The sequence below is a fragment of the Microtus ochrogaster genome, chromosome X (assembly GCF_000317375.1).
Source record: "Microtus ochrogaster isolate Prairie Vole_2 chromosome X, MicOch1.0, whole genome shotgun sequence".
Taxonomy (NCBI): Eukaryota; Metazoa; Chordata; class Mammalia; order Rodentia; family Cricetidae; genus Microtus; species Microtus ochrogaster.
This window is the reverse complement of record NC_022026.1, coordinates 5,650,388-5,663,690: the sequence shown is the minus strand read 5'-3', so window position 1 is coordinate 5,663,690 and position 13,303 is coordinate 5,650,388. Positions and strand designations below refer to the sequence as shown.

Here is a 13,303-nt window from a genome sequence, read left to right as displayed (position 1 = left end):
CCTGCAGGCCAGAAGAGGGCACCAGACCTCATTACAGATGGTTGTGAGCCACCATGTGGTTGCTGGGAATTGAACTAGGGACCTTTGGAAGAGCAGGCAATGCTCTTAACCTCTGAGCCATCTCTCCAGCCCTCTTATACATGTTTTTAAATATATACTTTAATTCTTCATGTTTCAATCTGATTCATGTTTTAATATTAAGGGAGTGATGCACTAGAAGTGAAGAATTCTCTTTTCCCCCAACACACAATAGATTTGTAATTTATGATCACTTATTTGTCATAGTATAATACTTTAAATATAATAAATATAAATATTAATAAATATTGGTTGATATTTTTATAATCTTTAAATAGAAACATAAGCCAGGCCTGATGGCACAGGCCTGTAATCCAGGTTACTCAAGAGGCAGAGGGCAGAAGGGTCACAAAGTCAAGACTTCCCTGGGATACAGAGTGAGTTTAAGACCAGCCTAAGCTACTTAGAAAGACTGTCTCAAAATAAGCGCCTTTGAAAAGCTTGAGAATATAACTCACTGATACATGCCTAGCGTGTATGAGGTTGTAAATTGAGTCCCCAGGACCAGAGAATAAGAAAATCAGTATCAATTTATAAAAAAAAAAACACAAAAGCAGTATTTGAGGGAAGATTCTAGTTCACTGTCAGTTAAAATTCATTTTTAAGAGAATTTACTTCATTTGCATATGTGTGGTTCGTGTGCATGTATGTATGTGGGCATATACATCTGTATATGCACTTGTACAGGCCAGAGATGAATGTTGGGTATCCTGTTCTCTAACCTTCTGTTTTATTCTTCTGGGAAATTGTCTTTCAATGAATCTGGAGCTATCCTGGTGGTCAGTAAGCCCCAACAACCCTCCTGTCTGTTCCCTGCAGCACTGGAATTACGGGCAAGTGTGAAGCTATGCATGCCTAGCTCTTTATGTGTCTGCTTGAGATTTGAGCTCAAATCCTTATGCCTGTGTAGCAGACACTTTTATATACTGTGCTGCATCCTCAGTGATTTAATTTTTGTTTTTTGATGAAAATAAAATTTATCCACCCCAGGCACTCTAATATAATTCTTTAAGGGAGCTTAACTCTTTTGAGAATTACCTTACCAAACTATTAAGTTCAACTTCTGAACTTGATGTTATGAAAACAAAGGCATCTTTTCATTTTCTACATGAATATCACACGAATAATTCTGAATCTTAATTACGTAAGCACAGGCAACTTGAATTTTCAAAGTGGCAGAATCATGATGCAATATTAATGTATGTGTTATGCAATGGCACATCCCTCCTATATTTCTGAAAATTTATGATTTTTCAGTTGCATGTCAATGCCATGAAGTCAGTGCCTATTTGTTCATTTAGTCATTGTTTCTTTTCTACCAACGTTATGCCTGGAGATCCAGAAATAGATGCACAAACCCTGTCAAATGGAACCTTTGCAGCTTGCCACATCTTGTAGCTCTATCATTGTGATCTGCGAACCCTCCTGAACAAAAGGCATGCTCCTGTGCAGGCCCGAGGACATGAAGAGAGGCCCGCTCTCTCCCATCAATGCAAACTCCATAGAACCAGGAGGAATTGTTCCTATGAATGGAACAGCAGGTGGTAGAACATTGATGTGGGTGGGTAGATGCAGTAATTGGTGAAAATACCTTTGTATTATTTCCACTCCGAAAGTCTGATTTTCCAGCTCCATTCCACTCTCTTTTGTCAGTTTTCCAAGAACAGATGACATCTGTCACTTGTGGTGTGGGCCAGGGACAATCACCATATGGCTGCTACACATTATCCTGCAGCATCCTGCCTGTTCCAGCCATTGTGCTAGCTTTGCCAAAAATTTACACTGTGTTGTTATTGTACTCTTTCCCCTGTTTGTTTCCCCTAGTCTATAGCAAACTAGTGCCTGAGCTCTGACCTCTATGGTACTGACTCTGAGTTGCCTCCAAAGCCCCCACCCTCCAAAGTCTGCTTTAAAACTTCCTGCTAATGATAAAAAAAGAACATGGAAGACATGATTAGCAATCCCCTGAATGCAATTGTTTTGTTGTCACAATATCGTTTAGCTCTATTTGGCTGCTTTTTCCACTTTGAATTGGTATTATTATCAGTTTGTTCCAAAACAATGCTTGTGAGTCTATCCAATGTCCACCGTGCTACTGCTGGATAAAAAGCCATTTCTTATTAGTCCGAATAATAGAGTGGGAGGATTTTGCTTTTTAATGGATTATTATACCGTAAAAGAAACCTTTGTAAGGAAAATAAAGGAGAGCAATCATGACTGTAAACTTATTTGAAAAAGACTAGAAATGAAAGTAGAAATTTGAAAAGGTATAGTATTCACAAAACCACCAGATGGCAGTGTGGGGCTACTTGGGAAGGCAAGCCCAAGACTGTGCTCTGCCTCTGCAGCCAGGCGTTGAAAACAACCCCGAATAGGCAATTTTGTGTAAATGTGCAAAACGAAACCATCTTATTAAATGATTATAAAGTATATTTAAGTGCATTTTAAAAATGGAGCTTGTAAGAATGATTTTTAGGAAATTGAAAGATTTACATTAGATATAATACAAACTTACCTGCACTGGTCTTCAAAATATAATTAACATAGAGAAGTGTCATAAATCTAGGCAGAAAATTAATGACTACATGCAGAAAAACTAAGAAATAATAATTGATTTTCTTAATAGCGAAGAGACTATTTAAGCAACCACAATCCTTAGCCAAATAATTATTTTTCTCCTAATGAGTACAAAGCATCGTTCACAAAATGATGTTTAACTTTCACCTACTCTAGAGAAAGTCAAACGATTTTTTACTACATTATTTCATGCTAAGGCAAAAAAGTATGATTCTGACTTTCAATAAATCATGGTGTCAGCATGGCAAGAGACCTTGCAGACATAATGCCAGAGTATTTGGGAGTAAAAAAAAAAGAGATTTTAAATTTTGATCATTCTTACTATGTACTACAAGAAGTAATACCTTCATCCCTGCCCTTCTCCTGTCTCCTTGAACGAATGTGGTAGCAAAGTCCATGTTAAACTACAGGATTAGAAAGACCAAAAGGAGCCCCAGAACAGCAAGCTCCTGAAAAAGTATATAACATCCAACCATCTTTCTTTAGTTTCCTTTGAATAAAAAGTTTTCAGATTCTTTTCTTTTATTCCTTTCCTCTTTTCCTTTTGTTTGTTCCTATTTTGATTTACCATCAAGTTGAAGCAAGCCCTAGTTATTTTCAGTTATCTATCTTTGTGCTTTGTATTACATTATTTCATTTAAGCCGTGCATTTATTCAGTGAATTAGTTGCTTATCACTGGTGACAATAATATACTAAAATCAATTTCAGTATGAATTAGGAAATTAAGGCAAGAATATGGATGATATTAGAAATCTTATGAATGCAGCCATTTTGTAATTAAGAAAGCATTCCACAATTATGTATTTTGTAGGTTTGGACTTTTGTACACTATAATTGCTTAAACAAGTGGTGAGCCTTTTTTAAAGAATAAATTACACATGAAAAAAAGGCACAATAACTAAAAGGCCAAATGACTTGTTTCACTGGTCAGTAAACAATTGGAAATCATTGAAGTTTCTCTTAACATTATTCTAGATGAGGAATACATCCGGGTTTTCTGCTCCCTTTTTGCATATTTCTGAGAAAGGATCACACAGGGGCCTTGAATTTGTGAAGCCCTTGGGTTCTATCTCGTTAAGACCGGGAATATAGGGACATACTCCCATGCTGCGCTTTTCTGTTGTTTCGCTTGATGGAACTGTTGCCCACTAAATATTTTACCTTATAGAAAGAGAACTGATATGAAGTTTGTTTTGTGTGATTCCAGAAGGAAATTGGATGAAATAAACAGTTACTTTGAGAAAGAGAGACCATATTTCCTCACTGCTATCAGAGAAAACTGCACGTGGAACGGAATTTTAAGTTTTCAATAGATTTTTTTTATTATGTAAACAGCATCACAGGAAGAGTCTTAGGAGGCCTAGATGTTACTGTCTTCAGGCAATTTGCTCATTCTGGCCCTCTTGAGGCAATAACCCCCTGGGTGCCCTAAGGACTGCTGGCTACCTCTCAAGTCACACAGAGGAGCTGTGCAAGGAGAACTGTTGAGTCATGGGCATCATATTTTAAAAAATATGCAGGTCTTAAAATACATATCACTTAAAATGTACATATGTAGCAAAGTTAGCAATAAATGATGCCTTATCAAATGTTTTGACTATGTATAGATGCTACCAAATATTTGAATTCAATTAATGTTTGATTGCTTTAGACACTGTAGACTTTAGCCACAGGATTTTCCAAGTCATTCTTTGTTGAGATTCAAAAGAAGAAAGATTTGCTCTGTGAGACACAGATTTCCCCTGTGTAGGATACAGATTACACATCCTGAAAGCTTTCCCAGAAGGGAAGGACGGACCCAGGGAGTATAGAAAAGGCAGAGGACTATCACCTCTTCCTTTTGCTCCTAAGCAAATTTTGTTTTGTCCTGACATGGGGAGTTCTTCAGCAACTGACTCTGGGATGTAGTCCACTAACTGGACGATGACATGGAGCCACAGCTGCCAGCGCCTTTTGAGAACCAAACTTTGGGGTTATATCAGAAGCACACTGATTGTCCTCTTTCTGCCACGTGCGCCATAAGCTCTCGTGATACTTCTAAGAGATCCTGTGGGTAATCTTGCAATTGGTTGCCTTTGAATTTTCCTGGGGGAAAATAGCCTTTACTTTTCCCAGGAATGAATTCAGGAATGATAAATTCAGTTGAAATGACTGAATCCGGAGGAAAAGACTTCATATCTCAGGAGGAGATCAGATATGGCAATGGCAGACGAAGGTTAATTGTTCTTATTGTCTACTGGTAATGATCTGAGGAGAAACTATTCTGCTTGTAGGGGCTAGTGTTTCACCAATGTTTCGTGTGGTGGGATTATAATCCTTTTTCTTCCAGACAGAGGGCACAAGCTCCCATTATGGATGCTGTTGAAGGCTTAGCACACAAAAGACTATTACCAATTAGTACTCTCTGCCACTGCTCCCTCAGGCTAATGACTTTTGAGAATTAGCCCTCAAATGTGTACAACAAAAATTTCACTGGCTACACACTCACACACATAAAAGGAATTTCTTATTTGTTGGGTAAGAGGCCTTTTACCAGAGCAGAGATACATTAACACAGAGTGCTGGAATTTGCTAGCTATTTTCTCTCAGTATGAGCTTTCGTAATAATACAGATACCTTTTCAGTGGAATGAACAAATATGTTCGAATGAGTAGAAAGCCAAGCCATTATCCTGACGTCAGCTTGAAAAAGTACTTGGCAGAGGGTGGGGATGGGGATGTTTTCAGTTGAAAAACAGCCCATCCTTAAAGGCTCACAGTGGATTTTTGTTATTTATACAATGAGAATACAGACTTTTCTCCTGAAAAGGTCCTCATAAAACTGGGTACTTAGGGCCCCCTTCAATATTCTTATTCATTTCCCTTCCACATACTTACTTTTTCTAAGTAGGTATAGCTCCAAATTTTTCCATCAGCCCAAGTTCTTGAGATTATTTTTCCACTCTGATCATATTCCATCTTTTCGTTCCAGGTTCCTCTTTGAATAAATGTGACCAATCCCGAAGGTGAATATGTGATGTTCACTTCATTATATCTGCTTACAGGAGACCACAGAATAGGTCTACCAGCTTGGTCATAAAGAATTCGAAGGGTAAATTTTCGATGGTCGTCATAGATCTTTCCCGTGCGGGTCATATGATCAAAATCTATGGAGAGTAGGTTTCTATTATGGGCCTACAAAAGAAAGATGAAATACAGTTTATGTACTGCCTTGATTCTTAATCTAGTGTATTGAGAATCATGAAACTTTTCTGAGTTCTCTGGTGATGGAGACCCCCCCACCTCTGACTCTGAATTGTTTCATATTTTTCATCTCACAGTTATCTTTATTTTCTCACCAGCATGTACCAGCTATGGAAGGACAATGCTATGCTTTATCTCCTGGGAAAGTGCCTGATAATGATAAAATCTTGACTTTCATCATATGGCTGAGGACTGTTTTTCTCCAATTAAAGACTCAAGTGAGCCACTACAGTTTTCAATAACTACACGATCTTATTTTCTATGAGTTAGAATGAGGTTTCCTGGGTTGGTTACTTTGTAATGAATCCAGTGGCTTGAAAGCCTGGAGTTACAATTCAACAAAAAAGAATACAATGAGGTCCATTCCATTTATGAAGGATTTACTGCTTTAGATTTCGCTGTATATCAAGACTCAGTGAACTTTACGTCATAATGGAACTCAGAGTATCTAGTGAAGGAACCACACACAACCACATTTTCACGTGAGGCTGGCAGGTAAACATGGTGGCATTGATAGCAAGTGTAATGCCACTTTCTGGTTAAAGAAAGAAGATACATTTGACTTCAAGTTCAAAAACAACTTCAGTTTGCCTTAATTCGGGCCACAGGCTATTGCTAGTATTCTTTGCAAGCACCTTGAAACCTTGTTGACTAGAGTGACCTCCATTCAAGGGACCCTGGCTACGAGTTTATCAATGACAACACTCAGTGATGCCTGGCTTCGATGAAATCCAGCTAGGTCCAACTGAGTGATCCAGGCAATGAAATGGCTTACTAAAACAATTAAAGTTGAGCAAAACCACTTTGCGGCTTTTCAAAGCAACTAGATGAGTGACCCACATTTCCAGTTTTTATCTAGGAATGTCCGTGCTTGGCAGACCCATCATAACTTCTGCTATGACTTCCTGATTGTGGAACAATCATTCAGAAAGCACAGCACTGAAACTTATTTTGTGTGTGTTCCCAGAGAAAGTGTTCTTGGTTTTAATCATTAAGAGAGTTGAGTTCATGAAGAAAACAGAACTTTCAAAGAAAGGTGGGTAGAACTTGGGGAAAGAACTTTTTTTTTAAAGAAAAAAAAGACTTAATATTGGTTAGTTTGTGTGATTAACTGAGTTTTTGTAGGTGTTTCGCCTCATTATAAAGATAACATTATTTTGAACTAATTTAACACACGAAATTGAAAAATGGTTGAGCCATATGTACTCATCACCCAATTTTCATAGGTAATGCTGTGATTTGGGTAGAGAAGGTCCTAGTGTATCTGGAAGAGTTGAAGGTAAGAACAAGAAAGGAAAGAGTTTGAGAAGTATTGAAAAGAATGAACCAATTAGTTACTGGTCTGCATACCAGGCGTTGTTTCCCACCTGATTCTTAATTTTAGTATCTGTGAAATGGGAGGAATATTATCACTTTATATACCAGAGTTTTGCTAAAAATATAAGGGACTCCACATATACAGGCTCTTAGGAAACTGTAGAACAACAGTAATCACTATTTTAAAAATACATAATACAATGATCACTTCTCTTACTCTAATTAGGCCCATGAATAGGCTCATGTATCAAGTGACAAGGTAGTTTCAGCTTGGTGTAAAACATTTATATGGGCAAGAATTGTCAGCATGATCCCAATACAGGTTGCTAGATTTCTGGTTAATGAGATATGAGCAAAAAATAAAAGTAAAACAACAAAAAGCTACATTAGAGTTTGATTCTATTAAATACAATCACACTAAACTTCACACATTAGTTCATTCAACTAAACTTTGCTAAATTTTAAAACCTTTTGTTTAGATTTATTTACTCTATGTGTATGAATGTGAACTACATGAGTGCCTGAGAGTTCTAAATGCCTGTGAGCCACCCTACGAGTGCCGAGAATTGATCTCAGGTTCTCTGCAAGAGGAATAAATGTTCTTAACCTTTGAGCCATCTCTCCAGTCCTATGTTAACATTTAACTTTGGTCAAGAATTTCTTTACGTGAAATTTATGAACTATTCCCCTACAAAAATTTTATAAGCAGATACATAAACATTGGGATATAATCTTAGTTGGTTACCACACCCCCTTGAAACCCGAAAATGAAGCTTTTATAGTATCTCAAGAATAAAGGTTTCAACTTCAGATAGAGTTTTTATCTCAGTAGTGTGAATGACTACCAAGTGCCCATTCTTATATCAGAATCGTGTCTTTCCTTTCTAAGTAACTTGATATTTTGTTTCTCTAAAATTACCAGCTCCATCCATATTTTCTGAGTATAAAGGGATAATTTATTTTCAAAGTTTCCCTACATTGGAAAATATAGAAATGTGTAGGGAAAATCATGATCTGACAGTTTCTATTAATACTTTACTCTGTTTCCTCCCATTATCTTTCTCTGGGGGTACAATTTTCATACATTTAAATACATATAGCTAGCATGACAGTTAGCATTGTGTTCTCCTTTTTCATCTAATATTTTATTTCTATCATTCCAGCGTTAATATGTATTCTTGGAATATGGCCTTTAATGGTTGTATAATATTTTACTACATAATAAATGCTTGTTTTCATTCTCCCATAGTTGGAAATTAGCATTCATTCTTGTTTCCATTTTTTCTTGTACCTTATGATTTGTCGAACATTTTTGTAGATAAATATTTCTACAACATATATCTTTATAAGCAAAATTTTTGTAATAAATGACTCCAGATAAAATACTCCAGGTGTGATTTGAGAGATTACTGAATTATGCACAAGACAGCACAAAATTCATATAACTTGGTTCATAGAGCCAATCTCATCCTGTCCTTAGGAACATTGGTAGTGAAATTTTCCAAGTAGCAGAGTGAGAGAAGAGTACTTTATTGTCAAATTTGCATTTATTCAATTGGTGATGAGCATGAGGTTGAACTTTTTTTAAAAAAATTATTGACCACTTGTGTGCCTTCCATGGATCATCTGTTCATATTTGCCAAATTTTCTGCCAGAATGTGGAAGTTGGTCTTTGAAAACATGCTTTGGTCTCAGTTTCATAATCTCTTGGTCAAGGCTAATAATATTTGCCCTTAATTTTGAGCTTCTGCAAAAAGGATCCAAACATTACATGCTGTGAATTCTATCAGAAGACCAAATTGTTTTGTAATACTTAAATTATTTTGTAAAAGTGCTCTTTGTTTTTGAGAGTAGGTATAACTCAACTACCGTAGGGACAGATTTGGAACTTAAGAGTTTTTTAAACTGTCTGTAGTAAATGTGCACAGTGTTGTATTGCAAAAATATACACTAACCTGCCGGGTTCATCTAAAAGCACACAGTTCCTGTCTTGTGATATTCAGGGTTTGGAAGCTTGTAGGAAACCAGGTGTTCTTTCTTCAACTACCTTTCCTGTGGTTTTATAGTCACATATCTTCAGCTGTAATACCATTTATTTACAACAGCTGCAAAATCCCCACGGACTCTCAGAGATAGTCATAACTATTACAATTTATGTTATAATGATAGTTAAAGAGCCAAAGTAGCAAGCGATTTTCAGTTCAACCAAATTTGTGGTTTTATTTGTTTGAGAGATGAGGCTTACTACTCAAGAATACATTTCTTAATCAAGTCATTATGATGCCACGAGTAATGACCTGTGTTGAAAATACACTATGAAGTCAATCAGAGGAGGACTCTGTCTAATGCTTTTCTCTGCCTGCCAGGATTTCTGTAGCAGTGCTGCTCTGTTTCAGAATAATGCACTCTGATATTCCAGTGCTGCAGTAGCAATGCTCCTGAAACTCTAGTTTCAAAGTTGGGCTTGGAAGTTAAAATAAAATTCAGCAGGGGCTGAAAGGGATGAAGGAATAAAATGTGCCATAGGTTCCCCTACTTATTCTCTGTGGAAGCCACAGAGAAGGGAGCTGCAAGGTAATTGCTTTCAGGTGAGCCTTCTTTAACCTCTGGCCAGGGTACCTATGTGCTGCCAGCCTCTAAAGTGGGCATCAGAACTAGGCTCACTGCCACTGACTGCTCTGTTCGGGTCATGGGTAAGGTTGGAACAATCCATATTCATACACATGCTTGCTCTTCTCTATGACAACAGGTCTTGAGCCAAGCGTGGGCCAACAATTCTTATTTCTATTATATTTCCAAACAGTCTATAGTGATCCCTCTCTTGGAAAAGAGGGTGTGAGAATAGTCCCAAGTTATAAAGGACACCTTTTGGACAGTTGTACACTGGGTGAGACCTTTGAATTTGGTCACTGCTGCACAGTATTTTGTAGAAAGAAAGATGGGCATGCTGATTTTTTTTTAGATAGAGGAAGATGTGCATATGCTGTATGCACCCTCTGGTTTCCATACAGGCTTTCTTTTCCCAACTGTACTAAGGAGAGGGGCTTGCTTTTTGTTTACAGTTGAGCCCGACAGGAAAGGAAGAATGCACTCTGGTGAGCAGTGCATAGCATTGTCAGCAGAACCGAAAGTGTCTAGCAAGGGTATGGGGTGTGTTGAATGGCAGGAGGAGGGGACTTCAGAGGCAACTGTCCTTTATCTTTACTTTCTGACTTTTCTTAAGAGTTTGGGTTTTAATTAGTTAAGAGATAACCTTCCCTCCACTCTTCATATGTAACTGCTTTCAGATAGTAGGATAATGCTATATTAGATTGATCTGTGGACAACTGGAGATATTTAATAGCTGTGCTCTACACAAAAGGAAATCTATGCTTTAACTCACCACACACACACACACACACACACACACACACACACAAACACACCCCAGAGCTACAATTATGACAGTTTATTTTTCTTTCCTCTACAAGGAACAGAAGACTGTCAAGGAGACTAACATTTCAGGTCATAATACAACCTAATTATCTGTTAAATTTTGCTGAAGACAGAAGGTGAGTAAGAGACAGGCCAAACAGCATCGCCGCTTGGAAGGTGTACTGTATTGCATTTTTATAAAGTCACAGGAATGCGCAGAAAATTCACAGCTGATTTTAAAGTAGCACACACTCTTCTACTCTCACTAGTTTTAAGGTAATTAATATTGGACTTTTAAAGATCAATCAGTGCATTAATTCAACAGATTTTATGTTCTACTGATATCTCCAGTTTAACAATCAAAAGGTTACTCAGGTCTGCTTTCATTTTAGAGTTGTCTATAAATGGAAACAGCACATTTTCAGCATTAGCACTAGCCTGGGATAGCCATTTACAATTCCCCTTTTCTTTGTCCCTTTTTTCATTTTTTATTCCCAAGATACTCTCTATGTCTTGTCAATCCACAAAATTTTAGTGCTCGAAGAGAACTTAGGAGATGCTCAGATGTATGGAGCCAGCCTTCCTGGCTTCAAATCCTGACACTACCATTTAGTAATCACGCAACCTCCATTTCTTATCTGTAAAATGGAAAGAATTAAAACCCCACCTGGTGAAATTTTATGAAAGGTGAGTTAGTTAATATATGGTGATATACCTAGAGAGGCCCCCACAAATGCTGTTGTCATTATGGTTAGTGGTAATATTACTACTACTAAAAGAGACTGCACAGTGCATATATGCCTCATTTGGGGATAGGAAATTGCCAAATCATAGCATGCCAGTTCTTTCTCACAATCTTTTTTATTCTTCTCACCTGAACTTGAGCATATCATTTAGCCTTTTGCTCTATATTAACTCATTCCTATTTAAGGACTTTCTTGTTGATTAGTTCATCTGTGTAGTCTAACACATTTTAAAAATTAAAGCAACTCATTAATGCTTATGCATAGGTGAAGTCATATATGAAACAATACTTTCATCCTATTTATTTTAGTATAGCATTTTTTAAGACCAAAAAGCAGTAGTTTTTATGATTTGAAGATTCCAAGAAATTCCTCATTCCCAAACGCCCATCAGTCTTGGTGTCTGAAATTTCCTGTCTTCAGGTTACTCTTTGGAGCTGGGGGACAGAAACCCAGAAGACTGCAGGTACATTTTTAAAGTGGGTTAATATATCTCTAAGCAGCTCCTTATATAACTTTTCACAAAATGAATGTCTTCACCAAACCTGGTGAGAAGGAAGTTAAAACAGTAAGAAAGGAGAACACCAACCCTAGAGCTATGGCTCTGTCAGGCCGTTTCTGAGGACAGAAGTAAATTCTACTAGGCTTTGGGCTTAGTCTCCAATTCTCTACTGTTTGCCAGCTTGGAAATCAGTGTTTCAGCAAGAGTTTTCTCCACTTTAAAATTTTAGACCACATATGAATATTCACATGCTGAATAAAAAAAAAACACATTTTGGAGGCTATGGGGTCGTAAATTGCCTACTGCAAAAGAATGAGGACCTGAGTTCGATCCCTAGCACCCATGTAAAAGCAGTGTGCACTTACAATCTTAGGGCTGGGGAAATGGAGACATGAAGTTCCCTTCTGCTGGCTGTCTAGCAAGCCTAGCCAAACTGGCGAGCTCTGGGTTCCATTGAGAGACTGTCTCAAAAACCAAGGTAGATGACTTCTGAGAATAACAAATAACACCAGAGGCTGATCTGTTGATCTCTCATCTCCACATACACATACACATGCACAATACACACACCACACACACACACACACACACACACACACACACACACACACACACACACCATCTGCCCTTTTCAGTTATCTTTAAACAGAGGAAACATCTCCTGAGAGGGTGTTAGGCTTTGCTTCATTTTGCTTGTCAATATATAATCATTCTATTGGATTTTATAAGTTTGGTTTTAAATCCTGTTTCCAGAAAATAAAGAAAGAAAATAAAGGAGGCTGTAGTTCCAGGACTTTGCTGCTCACTCTATGAAATCTTCTAAAGAACTCTTGGATCCAGTGCTGGGAGAAGTCTCATATGACATGATTATTCACAGACACAGCTAGGTGCAATCTGGTTGTCGCTCCTAAAGCAGTTTGCTTTGGTGAATGTTCAATTCATTGGCAATTGGCTCCATTGTTATCTGGCCTCTAATTCCTCTATTGTCCAGGGAAATGTATTTCTGGGGACAGATTGATACAGCAGATGAGAAGATACATGGGTTGGATGCAAAAGCACTTTATGGGGAAGATGATTCAGACACAACTCACGTTTGGGGAAATAGACTTTTTTTTAAATACATGAAATTTCAGGATATTAATGTGATTTATTTCCCTTAGTGGTACCCGTGAAGGATGGCAGTGGTAACAGATCCCTGGCCTGAGCAGGCTGCACATGATATCATGTTTCCCAACACTTCGCTTCCCTCACCTTGACTTTGTGTGCATGAAAAAAAAATCCCCATTGATCATTGGAGGAAAAGAATCTTGTTTTCATCTTTTAAAAAGGGTGTGCTTCTCCTGACTTTCTTTCCAGCTAGAAAGTCTGGGACTATGATGGGTTGGGTTTGGAACATGTGATATCCATCATTTTACCAAATGGACCTTTA

The 13,303-nt window shown here is 37.7% G+C and overlaps 1 protein-coding gene across 3 annotated transcripts in view; it reads right to left on the bottom strand.

Moving 5' to 3' along the window:
* Tenm1 (teneurin transmembrane protein 1) overlaps positions 1 to 13,303 on the bottom strand; it is an 825,611-nt gene that overhangs the window by 11,541 nt on the left and 800,767 nt on the right. For all 3 annotated transcript variants that reach the window (XM_026784949.1, XM_013350458.2, XM_026784950.1), the window contains one exon: positions 5,533 to 5,829. In XM_026784949.1, coding sequence (XP_026640750.1) covers positions 5,533 to 5,829 — 297 coding nt within the window. The remainder of the gene's footprint in view (positions 1 to 5,532; positions 5,830 to 13,303) is intronic.